Source organism: Canis lupus, chromosome 2, assembly GCF_003254725.2.
Source record: "Canis lupus dingo isolate Sandy chromosome 2, ASM325472v2, whole genome shotgun sequence".
Classification (NCBI taxonomy): domain Eukaryota; kingdom Metazoa; phylum Chordata; class Mammalia; order Carnivora; family Canidae; genus Canis; species Canis lupus.
In genome coordinates, this window is record NC_064244.1 from 18,627,870 (window position 1) to 18,645,797 (window position 17,928).

General features: G+C 42.4%; 1 protein-coding gene across 6 annotated transcripts in view; it reads left to right on the forward strand.

Annotated features, from left to right (window-relative positions):
• Positions 1-17,928, forward strand: part of RSU1 (Ras suppressor protein 1) — a 249,472-nt gene that overhangs the window by 52,178 nt on the left and 179,366 nt on the right. For all 6 annotated transcript variants that reach the window (XM_025445213.3, XM_049097336.1, XM_049097338.1 and 3 more), the window contains 4 exons: positions 3,670-3,790; positions 11,029-11,147; positions 12,801-12,883; positions 13,158-13,272. In XM_025445213.3, coding sequence (XP_025300998.1) covers positions 3,670-3,790; positions 11,029-11,147; positions 12,801-12,883; positions 13,158-13,272 — 438 coding nt within the window. The remainder of the gene's footprint in view (positions 1-3,669; positions 3,791-11,028; positions 11,148-12,800; positions 12,884-13,157; positions 13,273-17,928) is intronic.

Sequence of the window (17,928 nt, forward strand, 5' to 3'; positions counted from 1 at the left end):
TGGCCCAGATTTGTGAGCCTGTCCAGGGACTTGGGCTGCTGATTGTGGGGCCGTCCCAAACCTGCAAGGGCTGATTGCTTAATCTGGCTGGTGCGTGCTTCTCACATGAAACTAGAAGAACATTCCGGCTATAGACTTAGGAGGCCTTGGAGGGAAAGAGGGTCCTGCTGGGTGTGTCTGGCTGAACAGTTATAACTGCTTGAAGACAACTTGAGACCAGTCTCTGGCTGTAGCTCCTCTGGTGGCAGGACCACATCTTCGTCACCTTTGCTCTGGACAAGAGTGTTCCCAGTGGTCATCTGATCCTGTGATGAAAGCAGAATGTGGCATCGAGGAGCCAGAGAACACCTTTCTCTCAACAGTAGCAACTGGAGTCTCAAAATTAAAGCTGTCGCTTTTGACAGAAAATGATACTAAATTCTCTGTCATAAGCAAAGTTCTACATGACTGAGCTTCCTAATTGAGGGCCCCATTTGTTGCATTATTTAAATCCATTTCATTGATTTCCGTCATCCAGCTCTTGTGAGAATCGCAGAATGTTAAAGCCAGGTGGAAGAGAACTCTGAACAGTCCTGGTACAGCCCGGACCCTCGTGTCCACACCCTACACTGCCCTCCCGTTTCCCTTGAGTGCTCAGCTCCTTGTTATCTGTAGCCTGTGTGTATACAGCTGGGGTCACGGTCACAAACAGGACTGATTGATGAAAAGGCATGCTGCAGAGGCGTAATAAGAAATATCTCGATGCTGACTGTTCAGTTGTGTTTTAAAATACTTCATGCAAATGCGTCACGCAGAGATCTTGAAAAATTTCACCAGAGTATTCTGACTGGGGACATATTGCTCCGTTTTTTCCATAGCAGCTGAATTTGTTCATGTCATATCTGTATATAATTTCATTATTGCACAGCTCATATTGTTAACCGGATACTTTTTTTTATGGACAGTTTTTTAAATAATAAATTTATTTTTTATTGGTGTTCAATTTGCCAACAAATAGAATAACACCCAGTGCTTGATCCTGTCAAGTGCCCACCTCAGTGCCCGCCACCCAGTCACCCCCACCCCCCGCCCACCTCCCCTTCCACCACCCCTAGTTCGTTTCCCAGAGTTAGGAGTCTTCCATGTTCTGTCTCCCTTTCTGATATTTCCCACTTATTTTCCCTCATTTCCCCTTTATTCCCTTTCACTATTATTTATATTCCCCAAATGAATGAGACCATATAATGTTGTTTATGGACAGTTTTATTTGAATTAGTTTGTTTTCCAAACACTAGACCTGTTTTCATTTATTGACTTTGATACTCTTTCTTTCATAACTTACTTTGTTGAGATAGCTTGCCTTTCTTACTTCATCCCAGAAGAATTGAAATGTTGAGTGTTAAAAGTGTGGCTTTGTACACATCATAACCATTCTCTAAATATTGGTTGAAAGAGTGAATGTTATCTGGCCAGGTCTGAATGTTAATTGCTTCTGATTTTTACTATGGCCAGGTGGGGGGAATTGTTGAGAGAGAATATTAGCCGGGTAATATTTTCCCCTTGTAGCTTGAGTGGAGTCTTCAACACAAAATTCACATGCACGTGGAAGGCTGGGAGAGGCTTAGTAAATTGAATGTAGGGTTATTGTTTGTGTCCACAAAACAAAGCCCTAAATCACATTTAGCATAATTTGTGGTTTTAAATTGGACTGATTTAGCAAGGAGAGTGAAATAATCTCTCATCCTGTCAAAAAGGCGATACCTTCAGACCAGCATTTAATTGCATTGGCAAAGTAACTTTGGGAAGGCAGCAGTAATTCTGGCTGCATTATTCTTGGTTTGTGGCTAAATTGAGATCATCATTTTCTCCTGGTTGCACTAACTTTCTTTATTGCTCTTCAAAGTAATCAGATGAATGCCGTGAGAGATGCTTTGGTAGCTGGAGGGGGAACAAGGGGAAGGGGGTGAGGCCCCCCGAGCAGGCTTGTCCTTGTCTGTAGAGCTGTGCTTCACACACTTGGTGTTCTAGGGAGAGAACAAACAGGTAAGCTGACAATACCCTGAGACTCAGCAGACCCGATGAATTTCTTTGTGACCATTTACCCATAGTGAATACCATTCATTTGCTGGAAAGTGTGTTACTGACTACACACCTATGAGTGTGCTTTTAAGGCCAAATTGTGCAGGTAGGGCTCATATGCATTCGTGTTGGTATCCAAGAGTACAGTTTCGGGAGGTAATTTCCAGCTGCCTTCATTTCCCATTAAAACCTATCCTTTTATCTCCAGTCCCAATCCAGCCTCTTGAGTAACTAATCCACGCCTTGCTCATTTTCCATCTGGACCACTGCCACCTCCCAAGTGTCTGAATCCAGACTGATTCATATTCTTCACAGCCCCTTCCTCCAGCGAAAGCATTTCCCTTGCCTTTTAACCAAGCCGCCTTCCCTCTAAAAGAAGTCAGGTCACCGATACCTCAGACATTTTAGAAAGCTGAAATTGAGGACTCAGAACTGTAATGAGCAATGTGCCTGTCCTCTTCTGTTCGGAAGGGAGTTCTTGCAATGGCTACCTCCTGAAATATTTTAGATGCCTGTTTGGAATTTTACACATACCTATGTAGTGGCTCTAAGCAAAGGTGCTCCCGGTTTTTCCCAGTCTTCTGGAATACTCCCCAGAGGGAGCTGTTGGGACCGGAAGTGAATGTACTCACAGAAGGCATGACATGACACTTTCTTATGCTGTACCCAGGGCCCAGGTCAGTGGGGTCAGTATCCTGAGTAGGCTTGGTGTTAGAATTGATGTGAACCATGGACAAGCTGATGGCCAATAACAAGTGTTTGTAGAAGACTGAATCAATGATGGGGACAGATAAACTACCCTCCCTTGAAAGTCTTTCTGCCACCACTGGAGAGTTAGTACTTGTGAGCTAAAGATGCCATTGGCTTTTATATTGATAATTTGTAAGGATATATTCCACAGAAGGAAGATTCTTTAAGGCCCACACTGGCTTATTTTAACCTTTGATCTGCATGCTGGTATTCACATCATGCTACTGAGTTGGTTTTTCATATTTCTATGTAATAACAATGCATTGATCTGTTGCCAATCTGACTTAAATGCTGTGTGTGTGTGTGTGTGTGTGTGTGTGTGTGTGTGTGTTGATCAAGATGTAAAGGCCAGAAGCCAAAAATCATAATGAGGTAGGTTGAATATTTCATCACTTAAGGTTGAACTTACATTGTGATTTAGTGTGGTGGTGTTAAGAGAACTGCTCTTCAGATATCAGACTATTGAAACAGCTTGACGAATGTATCATTACCCTAGAAGGATGTGGAGTTTGCAGTCTTTCTTTGGGTGGAGGTGCAAAAAAACCAAGAGAAAGAAAACCGTCATGCTTATGAGACATTGTATGACAATTATAAAAGCATTCATGCTTGGGAATATTCACCGACGGGTTGTTTATGGCACCCTGAAATTCTCTTTTGCCCTTTGAAGAAACATTTTCATTTTTACTCTACTGAGTTACTAACCTAAGAAAAACTTACAAAAAATAAGATGTATATGTGAATCAGATGGTCATATTCGAGTTTCATCTCTCTTTCCTGAGAAAGAAAAACAAAATGTGTTGCTGGCATTCCTTGCGAGGAGCGGGGTTCCTGTATTCACACTCAGCAATTTTGTTTCCGTAGCTGTGCCACCAAACATAGCAGAGCTGAAGAATTTGGAAGTGCTTAACTTTTTTAATAACCAGATTGAAGAGCTGCCCACACAGATCAGCAGCCTTCAAAAGCTCAAACACCTGAACCTGGGGTGAGTATTGGCAAGGAGGGAGTGGCGGGGTGGGCAGGCTCTGGATACGGGAGAGAGTGCGTTATACTATCACATAGGGGGCCCTGACCTCCAGTTCCTTTCTCTTTTGCAGGTTTTTAACAAAACTTTTATTGTTTCAATACCTCTTCTCGGGATCCCTGGGTGGCGCAGCGGTTTAGCGCCTGCCTTTGGCCCAGGGCGTGATCCTGGAGACCCGGGATCGAATCCCATGTCAGGCTCCCAGTGCATGGAGCCTGCTTCTCCCTCTGCCTGTGTCTCTGCCTCTCTCTCTCTCTCTGTGACTATCATAAATAAAAATTAAAAAAAAAAAATACCTCTTCTCAATGGCCTGAATTAGTGGATATCAATTTAAGAAGTAATTGAAAAGCTAATTGTTGGTACAATAAGCGATTTTTTAAAATCATATTTTGTTTCCAACAAAATTTTATTCCAGTTAATGTTAACCAGGAAGGGACCTTCTTGCGTAGCATTAACTGCCCAGACCAGTTGTAATATGATTGATTTTTCTCTCTGTATTAAGTAGTAATCCTTTACAAAGCACCTTCCTTCTATGGAAGGTGAGTGGGGGATACATTTCCGAACACTACTTCATTGATTCTTAAAATTCTTTTATATATTCGAGAGGTTATAATCCTCTGTCTTTCTTTATGTGGAGGTGAAGAGAGGAGGTTTGATTCAGCTGAGGTGGCAGGAACGGCAGCAGTGAATAATAATAAATAATACCGTGTATTGCTCTACAGTTTTCAGAGGCCTCATGCTAGTATTTGATCCTCTTGACGATTATGAGGGAGGGCGGGCAGGCAGTATTGCTCTCATGTCGTGGAGTGGAAGCTGAGCCCTTTCTGAGAACTTCAGTTGCCCTAAGGTTGGTGACCAAGCTAGGCAGAGAACCCCATTTCCTGAGGTTCACAGCTGTCTGTCAAGCACCATTGATGCTACCAGAACTTGAGCTTCTGAATTCCAGCTTCACTGTTGTTGCTGTTAGACGGAGCTGCCCACTCATGCTTCATCTGCTGTGTGAAGTCATCTGTTCATTAAATTATAGCCATTAAATGCTCTAGTTTAGTTAGTGATTTACATGGAGTAGTGATAGAAGCCAGCCAGGTATTTATCAATCTAATAGGAAGCAATCATGAAAAAAAAAAAAAAAAACCCTTATTCATAGAATGATTTGTAGTTGAGCTCATTCTTTCCACAGGGAGTTTGATTAGACACTCATTTTACGTTCACTCTGGTTAAGAGATAATCTTGGAAAGATCCATGAGCATTCTTTTTCCTCATGTCTGAGGGGGAAGTAGAGCTTCCAGAAGGAGGGGAGACATCACTTAAATCAGATGGCTTTTATCCCCCTACAGATATGGAGATTGTACATCCATTTGGCAAAGCAGAAAAGAAAGGATCCTTCATTTATATCTTTGTTTTGAAAATAATTAAGTTCCTAATGCTTAATTTGTGTGTAAGCCAGAAGCTAAAACTAGATGTATATATTAGACATACAAAACTCGATACACTCTTGGGGCTTCTGGGTGGCTCAGTCGGTGAAGCGTCTGCCTTTGGTTCAGGTCATCTCAGGGTCCTGGGATGGAACCCCGAGTCAGGCTCCCTGCTCAGCGGGGAGTCTGCTTCTCCCTCTCCCTCTGCCCTCCCTTGTGCTCCTCAAGTACACTCTCACTCTCTCAAATAAATAAGATCTTTTTTAACAAAAGCTTGATACATTCTTACTGTTAATTTGTTGATTCATGTGTTTAACAAGTTATTTATATACAAGGCACTAGGAGCTGTACGTGGCAGCGTGTAGTAAGCAGTATGTAAGGGGTAGCTATTACCACCACCACTACACCATCATCATCGTTTTACTTGATTTATTTCATGACTGTGTAAGTGCCTGATCTGTGTCAGGAACCTTGCTTGTGTTGGGGCTCAGTGGTGAAAATGGCAGTCCCTGGCCTTAAGTATTGGGGCAAGAGCTGGCGGTAAAGGAGCACTGACTGCAAATGGCTGGGCCATTGAAGGCAGTGGAGACAGAGACTAGAGCGTTCATTAGTCAACAGGTGAGGTTCTCTGGAGGTTTCCTACAGAGGGCAGTATTCGAGCCGAAACCTGACACATGAAAACAAATTTCTCCTCAGAAGGAGGAGGGAAGGCCTGTGGGAATGACATGAATGAATGAAAAGCTCAGAGTACCACAGGTTCCAGGAATTGCGAGTTGTTGAGTGTCACTGAGTGTAAAGTGTGAGGCAGGGAGCAGTAAGGTAAGAGGTGAGGCCTGACAAAGAAGTAGGGCTGTCAGTGTTTATTTACTGGGTACTTCCTGCCCTCCCAGTTGTGTGCCAAGTGCTGGCCTAGGTAGTAGCCATCCAGTCTCTATGGAGTGTATGTCACAGTTGGGGAAACAGATGTTAAACAAATGTCTGTAATGGCAGGGAAGCAGTGAAGGGCCCTGTGTGCCAAGTGAAGGAGCCCTGGTTTTATCCTGCTGACCAGTGAGGAGTTTTTACAACCAACTAGCAGGTATGAGAAAAAGTTGTTTTTTTTTGTGTGTGAAAGGTCATGTGGAGGGGAGATTAGGATAGGTAGAGCTAGAGGTCAGGATGGGTTGGAGGTACCTTAGGACAGAGTTATAAAGTGTTTTTTTTTTTTTTTTTTATTCAAAAGCATCTTAGTTCTGTCTTTCTTGTCTTCGGAGCCATTCACATTTTTTGGCTCTCGGTATTCTGTTGATTATGTAAAGCTTTCTGTATTTACTTATATAGCCACATAGATGGGGTTGTCAAAGTTTGAACAAAAATTCTTAGTTCTCTGGGAGAGGAATTAATATGAGTTTCAGTAAAGGATATTTCTGTTCTCAAATGGCATCAAGAATTATACCTACATAGCCCTGTTTAAGGCCTATCATAGTGGACTCCTCAGAGTAAGCAGCTCAAATAAAAATTATACACATGGGAGTTACTGAAAAACCAAAAACTCAACACCAAAAAAACGAATAATCAATTAAGTAAGCAGAAGACACGAACATTCTTCGTGAAATGTGAAGACATTTCTTCAAAGAAGACATCTAGATGGCCAACAGACACATGAAAAGATGCTCAACATCATTTATCATCAGGGAAATGCAAATCAAAATCACAGTGAGGTATCATCTCATACCTGTTAAAATGGCTAACGTAAAAAACACAAGAAACAAAAGTGTTGGTGAAGATGTGGGAAAAAAAGACCCTCCCTCGTGCACTGTTGGTAGGAATGCAGACTGGTGCAGCCACTGTGGAAAACAATATGCAAGTTCCTCGAAAAGTTAAAAATAGAGCTATACTATGATCCAGGAATCTCACTACTGGGTATTTACCCAAAGAAAACTAAAACACTAATTTGAAAAGGTAATACGTGCCCCTATATTTATTGCAGCATTATTTATCATAGCCAAGTTATGGAAGCAACTCAAGCCTCCTCAGTAGATGAATGAGTGAATGAAGAATAAATTGTGTGCATGTGTGTGTGTGTGCACGCGCGCATGCGTGCAATAGAATATTGCTCAGCCATAAAGAATAAAATCTTACCATTTGCAGCAACGTGGATGGATCTAGAGAGTATAATGCTAAGTGATATAAGTCTGTCAGAGAAAGACAAATACTGTATGATTTCACTCATGTGGAATTTAAGAAACAAACAAATGAACAAAGAAAAACCGAGACCAACCAAGAAACAGACTCTTCAGTGTAGAGAACAGACAGATGGTTACCAGAGGAGAGGTGGGTGGTGAGTGGGGGGATGGGATGGGTGAAACAGGTGGTGAGGATTAAGGAGTGCACTTGTGATGGGCACAGGGTGATGTGTGGAACTGTTGAATCACTATATTGCATACCTGAAACTAATATAACACTGGATATTAAGTATACTGGAATTAAAATAAAAATTAAATTAAAAATGTTCTGTTCACACAGAACATTGAGGCCACACATAGGCAGATTCCAAACAGCATGCTCAATCAGAAGTTGCTTTTAAAGTTTTATGTGGTATTTGCTGTTTATTCTCATGATGGGAAGACCTGAAAGGATTTTTAGGCCACTGGAATAAGTAAGTTTGCATGATGTTTTTAATACTTTAAATATGGTTCATTTTATGGAATTCGTTTCCACAAAATGTAAAAACCACATTGGCTCCTTGTTGGTGATTATTTCTGGGATAATCTGACTGCAGTAGCACCATGGCCAGCTCCTCTGTAATACTCTTTAATCCAGTGAGATGCTGGAGCTCATCTCGTGAAATTGAGTTTTCACAAAGTACAGTGTTGAATTTTCAAGAAGGTTTTGTGGTTTTTTTGTTTTGTTTTGTTTTGTTTTGTTTTGTTTTTGGCTAAGAGTGTGAGCAGGTCACTCCGGGTGTGAGAAAAATTGTTAACTTTAGCAAAGATGGTTTTATTGAAACAAGAAGGACCTCTGGAGATCAGAACGTTCCAGAAGGGAGGCATTAAATAAGGGCCTTCCTAGCTTTTGAAAAAGAAAAAAGAAAAAAGATGCTGACCAGCCTTTAACACTCTGGTTTTATAAATTTCTATGTCATACGCAGGCACTTTCCCATTTCCAGAACACCCTAGAAAAATGTTCAGAGGCAGGTGAAAGAATTTATACCACTGTGGCACAAATGAACCATAAGCAACTTTGTGAACCCTGGAAGTGATGTGAGGGCCAACTGGCAGGACACAAACAGGAAACTGCACTTGGATTCAGGCTGCCCACAGTGGTCTTCTCTTCTCACAGGGGGCGCTTACCTGCTTGAGGTGGAGGCACAATCTTTCCCAATCACCTCCTGAGAAATAACTGTAGTTATAGCTTTCATTGCTGGAGAACCATCCGTGAGCCACAGATCTTAACTACATGCTTCAGATTTCTCAGCTGTCATCCTCCTGCCGGTCCTGCTAGGAAAGTATCACTGTCCTTATTTTGCCGTTGAAGGAACTGGGTCTCAGAAGCAGACCGCTTGCCCATGGTCACCCAGCCAGCGGCACAGGAGCCGGACCGCTCATCTAATCTGGCTCTAGAGGGCCGGCGCTCTTGGAGGAGCCCCAGGAGCAGACCCCACAGGTGACCCCACAGTTGCTGGTGTCCAGGGAAGCGGCCTGTAGTCCCTGCTGCTCCTGGCTTGGTCCACAGCCAGCACTACGTCTGGTCCCTCTGTTGTGAGGGCTTCCTGCTGTCACTGCTGTCAGCTGCACTGTGGGGGGTGGGGGAGCTCTGCAGCGTTCTTGACATTTTGGGGAGGATTGGTTTCTCATTTGAGAAAAAGAACTTTCAGTTTGGGAGGTTCTTGCCACCAGGAGGTGGACACTGTCAGGCTCACTCTGGGCTGGAGATGGGCTGGAAGCGCTCCCTCTCGTGTGAGATGCCTCTTCCCTCCAAAGGAGGGCTCACCCAGGCTTTCCTGCACCTTACCTTTCAAAAGTCTCCTACCATGTTTGGAAAGAAAAACTTCAGTGGTGATTTTCAAAAATGGGTAACTTAGAGCAATGTTTAATTTTTATTTTTTAAAAGATTTTATTCATTTATTCATGAGACACACACACACACGGGGGGGGGGGGGGGCAGAGACACAGGCAGAGGGAGAAGCAGGCTCCATGCAGGGAGCCTGACGTGGGACTCGATCCTGGGTCTCCAGGACCATGCGCTGTACCAAAGGCGGTGCTAAACTGCTGAGCCACCCAGGCTGCCCTAGAGCAATGTTTAAAGAAAGAAACTAATGTGCTTTTCCCACTAGTTCTGATTTTCTTTTTAAATATTTTATTTATTTATTCATGAGAGACAGGCAAAAACCTAGGCAGAGGGAGAAGCAGGCTCCATGTGGGGAGCCTGATGTGGGACTTGATCCCAGGACCCCAGGATCATGACCTGAGCTAAAGGCAGATGCTCAACCACAGAGCCACACAGGTGCCCTGTGATTTTTCTTTCAACTTACTCAGCACCTTGCATTAGAGTCTTGGGATCAGGGTGCCTTTGCCTCTGTGAGGTGCCAGGTGCTCTCAGACATCTGTCACCCTCTTCAGGTGAGTTCGAAATCCTTGTTACTTCATTCACATCAGCATTAACCAGATCATTGGAAGCGTTGTCCTGCCTGTATTATGTCATAGTTTTGGTGATTCCAGTGAATACTTGATATAAATATGCTTCACAGATTGTGAATTGGTAGAAAATACCAGTTGTTGTCATTACAGCAAATGGTCATGGAGGTTATTTTATTCAGTGTAAAGGTAAGCAATGACTTTTCTACCCAGGGGGTAGAAATTACTTTTCTCTCAGTTTCTCCTTGTGCCATTAGCTCACTCTTGTGCAGCCCAGCCTGTGGGTGGTTGGCAGGTGTGGACAGGATTGCATCTAGTAAGAGAATGCTTGAGGTCTCAGAATTATTTTAGCATCACAGTCCCTCCGACCTTTCAATATCTGCCAGGTTCTATTAGATTTAAAAAAACCTATTTTTTAATCCTTTTTTAAGTATGCTCAAAGGGAATCACATTAAGAAGGGTCTTAAAATAAGAAAGTAATAGAAAGTATATTTTCCTTAGATTTCATTAGAAGTATGTATATATATTTTATTTCCAGTTATTGTGAAATACAACTGACGTAAAATTTACCACCATAACCGCTGTTAAGTGTACGATTCTGTAGCATTAAGTATATTCACATTGTTGTGTAGCCCGTCTCCAGAAACAGAGAAAACTGTGCAAAACTGAAACTCTACATCCATTAAACAACAACAACTCATTTCCCCCTCCCTCAGGCCCTGGCAGCCACCATTGTGGAGATCATTTTGAATGATTTTTTTTTTTCTTCCTTTGGGAGGAATAAATGAAATAAAGCCAACAGTCTAAAAACTACAAAGCTTACTCTATATCTTTTGATGAGTTATTATTGCTACATGCATGAGGAAGTTTTTCTCTAGAAGGACACTTTGCTGTGATTGAGGTTTCTGTGTACCACAGTGACTGAGCATCACCACTGCAGAAAATGAGAAGACGTTTTCAAACGTTCCATGACCATCGAGATTCTCCGACTACAATTACTGTGCTGATTAAAAGAACATAAAGTGTTATTGCAGAATTATGGCCTCTTCTGAGCTTCAGTCCTCGTACATGGCTCTTAGGCTTGTGACACAGAGGTGATGTGAGTATTGTCTGAACATATGTTTTGTGTGTGACGTCTTGGATTTTTTTTTTCCCCCTCCAACCACAGCATGAATAGACTAAACACTTTGCCTCGAGGATTTGGCTCTCTCCCAGCTCTTGAGGTCCTTGATTTGACTTACAACAACTTGAATGAAAATTCTCTTCCCGGAAACTTCTTCTACCTTAGTAAGAAACTTTTAATTCTATAAATCTCCTTAAAATGGTACTTTGCGTTCCGAAAGTGAAATTTATTTGCCAGGGCCCAAACTCCAAGAGAAATTATTGGACGTATATATTTTTTTCTTCACACATTTCTTTTGAATATTCCTTCATAGCTCAGCAGTATGTATATTTGATATATAGTTACCTGACACCATTGCGCTCAAGTGGACTTAGTAATGTCATATTAACTTCCGGATAGAGATTATGTACCTAAATGAGATCAAGTCTCACATTTAGCTCAAGAACTTAACTTTATTTTTAAAGAGCATGCCAAAGAAATACAATAATGAATGTGTCCTCGCATGTTGCTGTTAACTCTTTGTAAACTATTTCCCCAAAGATATTCCAACCAATTATTTATAACAATGTCCCTTAATAAACCAGTAACAGAATTTTTGACATTTCCAAGCAAGATTCTTGTTTTAAGTCTTTTAAAAGGTACTCTCATTGATGTAGTCTATTTTGTCTGTAGTATGCAATCAAACATCAAGAAATGGTTTTTCACAGATAAACAGACTTTATCTTTTCACCTGTATTCTATGCAACCAAATTTCTGGCTGCAGATACTCCTAAAAATGAGGAAAAATAGATTTTTCCCAGAACTCACGAAATATTTAGGAAAGAGTTGCTTTCCTTAAATGAGTATTCTGTTTCTCCAAATAGTGACACGTATGGCATCCAGAGATTCTGCATTTTCTGAGCTTGTCTCCAAAATTTCTTTTATAACCTTATGCATATTCTCTCTCCCAGACTTTCTCAAGCACATGGAGCCAATTCTAAAATATTTTCCTGGGCCATGAAGGAAATTTTGCTGTGTATATTGACATAGAGTTCTGTCAAATTTTAAAACATTAGAATGTAATTGAATACCTATAAGCAAACAAAATAGACATCTGATGATACTTTTCCTGTTTGGTTAGGGATTTAAAAAGATGCCTTAGAAGTTTCTCATTCTGTAGTTTGGGGGTCATGTTATCACTGTGTGATATTGTGAACAAATTTCTGATTTGAAAAATTCTGATATTCTAAGTTAAGGTTTCTCTATTTTAAAACTCCCTGTCATTATGTTAGCTCCTTATTTTTGTCTTCACTTATTTTTGTTGCTAAGGCTATAGAAATAATTAATAATAATTAGTCTGATTACAGAAACAATGAACTGTGATTATGGTCTTCCTCACCCGAAAGCCTTTTCATTATTTATTTTTAACATACTTGCATTTAAATAACAGCTCTTTTGCCCTGAGCATTGATACAGGTGACCCTGGTTTTCTTGGTTATGCTTCGGATGCAAAGCATAAATGTGAATCAGAAATAATAGAAGAAATATCGCTATCATTTTTGAGAGTGTCTTGAAGCCCTGTGCCAAAAATTGCTGGTGCCCAGAGTTGTTAATTGTGTCAGTCCTCTTGTATATAGATGTTTTCCTGCACACACCAGCCCCACAATAAGCCAGTAAATCTAAGTTTGACCTGCTTCTTATTATTGTGAGCCCTAGGTGTGTCACAGGCTTTTCACCAAGCCCGGGTTATTAATCAAAGCTGACTCCCTTGTATTGATCAGACCTCAAATGGTTGGATTCCGTGCCACCCTGTTTATATATTGCTGTTTAATTTGCAGCCACCCTGCGTGCACTCTATCTAAGTGACAACGATTTTGAAATCCTGCCGCCAGATATTGGGAAGCTCACAAAGTTGCAGATAGTAAGTAATTTATCTAAATTCTTAGAAAATCAATTCACTTCTGCAGCCCTTGTAAGAGTAGAATCAAGTCAATTTGAGCAGGAGTGCGGTTTGTTTTGCAGGAATCAACCACTCCTCCTGCTCCTGCTTCTCGTTCATCTGCAGGCACTTGTAAATAAATTGAAAGGATTGAGCCTTCAAAGGAGAGAGAGGGCACGGAAAAGGACGAGAGTTTCTGTTGAGCGCCTCTTGACGTGAACACTGTTCTGACAACTCCTTGTTTTCTTACATTTAGCTCAGCCTTAGGGATAACGACCTGATCTCGCTGCCTAAAGAAATCGGGGAGCTTACTCAGCTTAAGGAACTCCACATTCAGGGGAACCGCCTGACCGTTCTGCCCCCAGAACTAGGTAAGGTTGCTGACGAATGATCTCAGTTCGGGGTTTAATTAATAACAATGATCCACATGCGCCAATTCTGAACAACCCTCTCTCCTTTTGGCAGGCAGCCTCCACTGAGGTGCCTGTTCTGATTGTGTCTAGGAGCGTTTGTCCTTGACCAGAGTTCAGCTGCTCGGGGCTTGACCTGTCCTGCGGCCGCGTTCAGCAGCCACATGGCACCCAGGCTTGGAGAAAGTGCTGATGTAGGATCAGCCAGCGCGGCCCCTGCCCGGGGCAGGGAGGAGAGCCCGAGCTGAGCAGTAATGGTCTTGTCTGAGGCTCCTCGTGTGCCAGCTGACGATTCTTAAAAATGTGCTAATCAAACCATCACTCTTTATTTTTTTTAAATCTTTTAATTTTTTTCAATCCCTTGAAAACTCATACTACATAAAGTATTTGTTACAGCTGCGTGAAATACCTTTTCTGGTCATGCCTTTGGTTCTCTTCTGACTCCATTCCCGGGGGGAATTGTTAAGTGGGTTCCAGCTGGGAATCCCTTGGTCCTGCTCCTGTGGCCGATGCCTCCTAATCCTCTCCTTGCTCATTCACCAGGGCCAGAGTGGGCTTCTGACCTCCCTCAAAAATATCATATCGTTCAAACCTGTTACTCTCTGGCTGAGGATTATTCTACCCCTCTGGAAAGGTTTTATACATTTGCCTCTCTTTGCTCATACAGACTCTCTGTATCCTCTGACTTCTTCATTCCATTGAGCTGTATTGTTTCGCAGGCTATGAATATTGGCTTTTCTGCTTCAAGATACCATAATTTAAAAAGAACACATTTAACCCAGAGTTTTTGGAGCAAGTACCTCAAAGGAGTCTGGTGATATGAAAGAGTGGTGCCAGTTATTGTTAATTAGAATGTAAGCACAAGGAGAGTAGGGTGGGGTTTTGTATTTGCTCCCTGCCCTGTGCCCCATGCTTGCCATGTGCTAGGCTTGAGGTGGGGTGCTTAAGGAATCATTACTGAACCGGTTAATGAAATGAGGGCCTCAGCAAGGTGTTGGGATGGCCATGCACAGCCAGAGCAATCCTTCCAGGTATAGAAGCCACAAGCCACACTTCCACTGCTCAGGAGCCACATGTGGTGGCTCATGGTTACCCCTTGGGAAACAGAAGTAGAGAAAGTTTCCGTCAGCCAGAATGTTCTGTGGAGCAGCCCTGGTCTAAAGGAAAAGCATTCACGTGATTTCATGGAACAAAGTTTCAGCCCCCCCTTAGCCCATCCTCATCAGCAACTTTATAGTTGTAAAAAGTCTAGAGGAGTTTGTTCTGATTTCAAGGACTGCAATGTAGCTCAGCCCCTTCTCTTCATGGACTTACAAGTAGACACATCTCACTTTATTAGGAGGCTACAAACAAAAGGCTTTTGTCTTTGCAAAAGTTGTAAGACACAGAACTCCTTGTCAAAAGAAAATTTGTACAATGATTGTTAATAGTAGGGGTTACTGTTAGTAATACTTGGGAGGCTTTTGCAGAATACAGGTACCTACTTCTTCCCTTACCTACTGAGTCAGATTCTCCATGTATGAGACTAATTCTTTTTATTTATTTATTTATTTATTTATTTATTTATTTATTTATTTATTGTTTTATTTATTTTTTATTTATTTAAGTCACAGAGAGAGAGAGAGGCAGAGACACAGGCAGAGAGAGAAGCAGGCTCCATGCACCAGGAGCCCGACGTGGGACTCGATCCTGGGTCTCCAGGATCGCGCCCTGGGCCAAAGGCAGGCTCCAAACCGCTGCGCCACCCAGGGATCCCTTTAATTTTATTTATTAGAGAGTGAGCGAGAGCGCGCCTGTGTGTACATATGGGCGGGGGAAGGGATAGAGGAAGAAGGAGAGAGAGAATCTCAAACAGACTCTGTGTTGTATGTGGAGCCCAGTGTGGGGCTCGGTCTCACAAACCTGAGAGCTTGACCTGAGCTTAAATCAAGAGTTGGACACTTTGAGCCACGGAGGTGCCCCAGGACTATTTCTTATGTAGTTTGGAAAAGCTCACTCCATGCTACCTTGGTTATTATGATTAGGAGAAATTTTTTTTAAGTGTATTTTATTTTCATTTTTCAAGCAAAGAGGCAATGTAGGGCATTATTCAGATATTTCTGTCAGATGATACTTTGTTAAAAAAATAAACCTGGGTGAACACCTACATATGTACTTACATATTTTGAAATCTTAAGTCACTTATGCTATTTAAATACAACATCTAGTCATATTTATCTAACATTTCTGTTACACTCTCCAATAACAAATTATGTATTTTTTTAATTCAAGAGTAGAATTGAGAAAGTCACTAAATGATTTTATTTTTTAAGCCATACCTAGGAAAGCTTAATCTCAACATCTGCCTCGTGGCAGCTTTCCCTAATTATAGGCGAATACTTAGCTGGAAATAAATGATAAACCCCTGGGAGTTTCTGTTACAAACTAAAGATAAAGACATATGTATTCTTTATTTTTGAATGGCGATTTTTTTTAGAATCAAGAATAATATAAATATTAATATAAAAATCACTGTTAGAGTAGCCAGTATGTATTAAGGCCTCCTGTACCAAAGTGCTGTGACAGGTACTTTTCTTTCTATATCTCTAGTAATTGTCATAAGACTCGTAAGCCCACTTTTGAAAGGTGAGAAGACGGGAGCTTAGGGACAGCCATAGGGGCACAGCTATCAAGTCATAGAGGCTTGATTTGCACCCTGTCAGCCTATTTGCCGAGTCAGTATTCCTAACCACTGGTAGTGTTCTCATTTCCATTTTTGCCAGCCAAAGGATTCCCAGAAAGCGGTTTCCAAGTGTGAATAAAGCCCAGTGCTGGCTCCCTTCCCCAAGTGGCAGGAGAAGAGCTGCTACAGTGTGGCAGTCACGTGGCCGGCGGGGCTGGTGTGTAAGCAGCAGGGCTGTAATAACACTGCAAAATGCAGAAGGGATGCCCTTGGTGACAATTGCTGTTCCCAGGGCTGAGGCGGTTGCGTTGTCTTGGGGTTCTCCCCATCCTGCAGCCATCCAGCCACAGTGGGAATGTCTGGTTTGACTTGTCCTCGGTAGCTAAGGTGAGCCTCTGGAGCTGCCCTGGCTGGGTGACGAGCAGTGCTGGGGACTGATGAGCTTGTGGTGGGTTCTCTCTGTCCCTACAGCATCCCCCTGGCTGCAGGTTTGCTCCTGGGCACATCTTCATGTGTGGATGAGGGTCTCTCTTCTGTATGTTCATATTTTTACGTATTGAAATAAGCGAAGCAAGTGCTTTTGAGATTCCGGTGACATTTCCTTTAAAAAATCAATTTGGAGTTTAACAACTTGAAGCCTTGTTGGTAAGAGTATTTGAACCAAGCAAGGGTATCCAGATGACTTCTGACTTGTCAGGTCCGAAATGTTGAGGGACACAGCAGAATAAAGTCAGGGGCTTGGCTGGAATTTTTTCTGTGTAATTATGTTCCTTCACTTCTGTGAGTCCCTGAATAAGTTACTTTACCTGTTGTGTCTGATTCCTAAACAGTAATGCCCTTGATTTGATGTTGGTCCATATGCCTATAATTAGATGCAAACTGGTCTGTCACTCACCCATTCATTTTTTCATTCTCATTTAGATATTCATTAAGTTCCTATGTTAGGCTGGTTCTTGTCTCCAAGGAACTTACTTTCTATTAAAGTAAAATTCATCAACTGTTTATTGGGCCCCAGCTTTATGCTTATTTCTTGGAGATCTGACAAGGGACGGACTCCCCTGTGATCCTGCAGTGGAGGAGGGCAGATAAGTGGATGGATGGATAGCATATCAGATGATAAATGCTCTGCAAAAAAAATTAGCTTGGAAAGGAGTGTCCCAATGGGAGGGGGGGGATATTACTCTGTTACATAGAGTCAACAGAGAAAGCCTCACTCATAAGTTGGTGTCATTTAAAGCAGAGACCTAAACGAGGGAGGGAGCTTTCCTGGTAGTAGGAACAGCAAGTGCAAAGGTCCTGAGATGGGCCATGTGTTTTAAGGAACAGCATGACTCAATGGCTGGAATGCAGTGAGCAAGGGGAGGGTTGGAAGAGGTGAGCTCAGTTAGGAAATAGGGACAAGATCACATGGGAATTGCTGGGCATCATGAGGACTTGGGCTTTTGCTCTGAGTGAGGTGGTGTTGGCAGGCTGAGTAATGGCCCCCAGGTGCCCTCATCCCAGTCACCAGAAGCTGGGCATTTGTTAACTTGCATGGCCAAAAGCACTTTGCCGACATGATTTAGAATCTTGAGGTGCAGAGATTATCCTGGATTACTGAGGTGAGCCCAGTGTAACCAAAGGAGTTTTAGCATGAGGGAGGCAGGAAGGTCAGAGACAGTGGTCGCAGATGTTATGACAGAGTCAAGAGGTTGGAGTGATACATCCAGCGTGGAAGGGGCCTTGAGCAAAGAATGTGGGCAGACTTCGGAAGCCAAAAAAACCAAGGAAATGGATTTTCCTTTGAAGCTTCCAGAAGGAATTGAATTCCTTCTGCATTCACCCAGGTGGCGATAATGGTCAGATTCTGGGTCGATTTCAAAGGTATGATGACCGGGAATTGGTGATGACTCTGGAGAGGAGAGAAGAGGTTGATTCTGAGGCTTTGGGCCTGGGGAGCTAAATGGGCAGGGAAA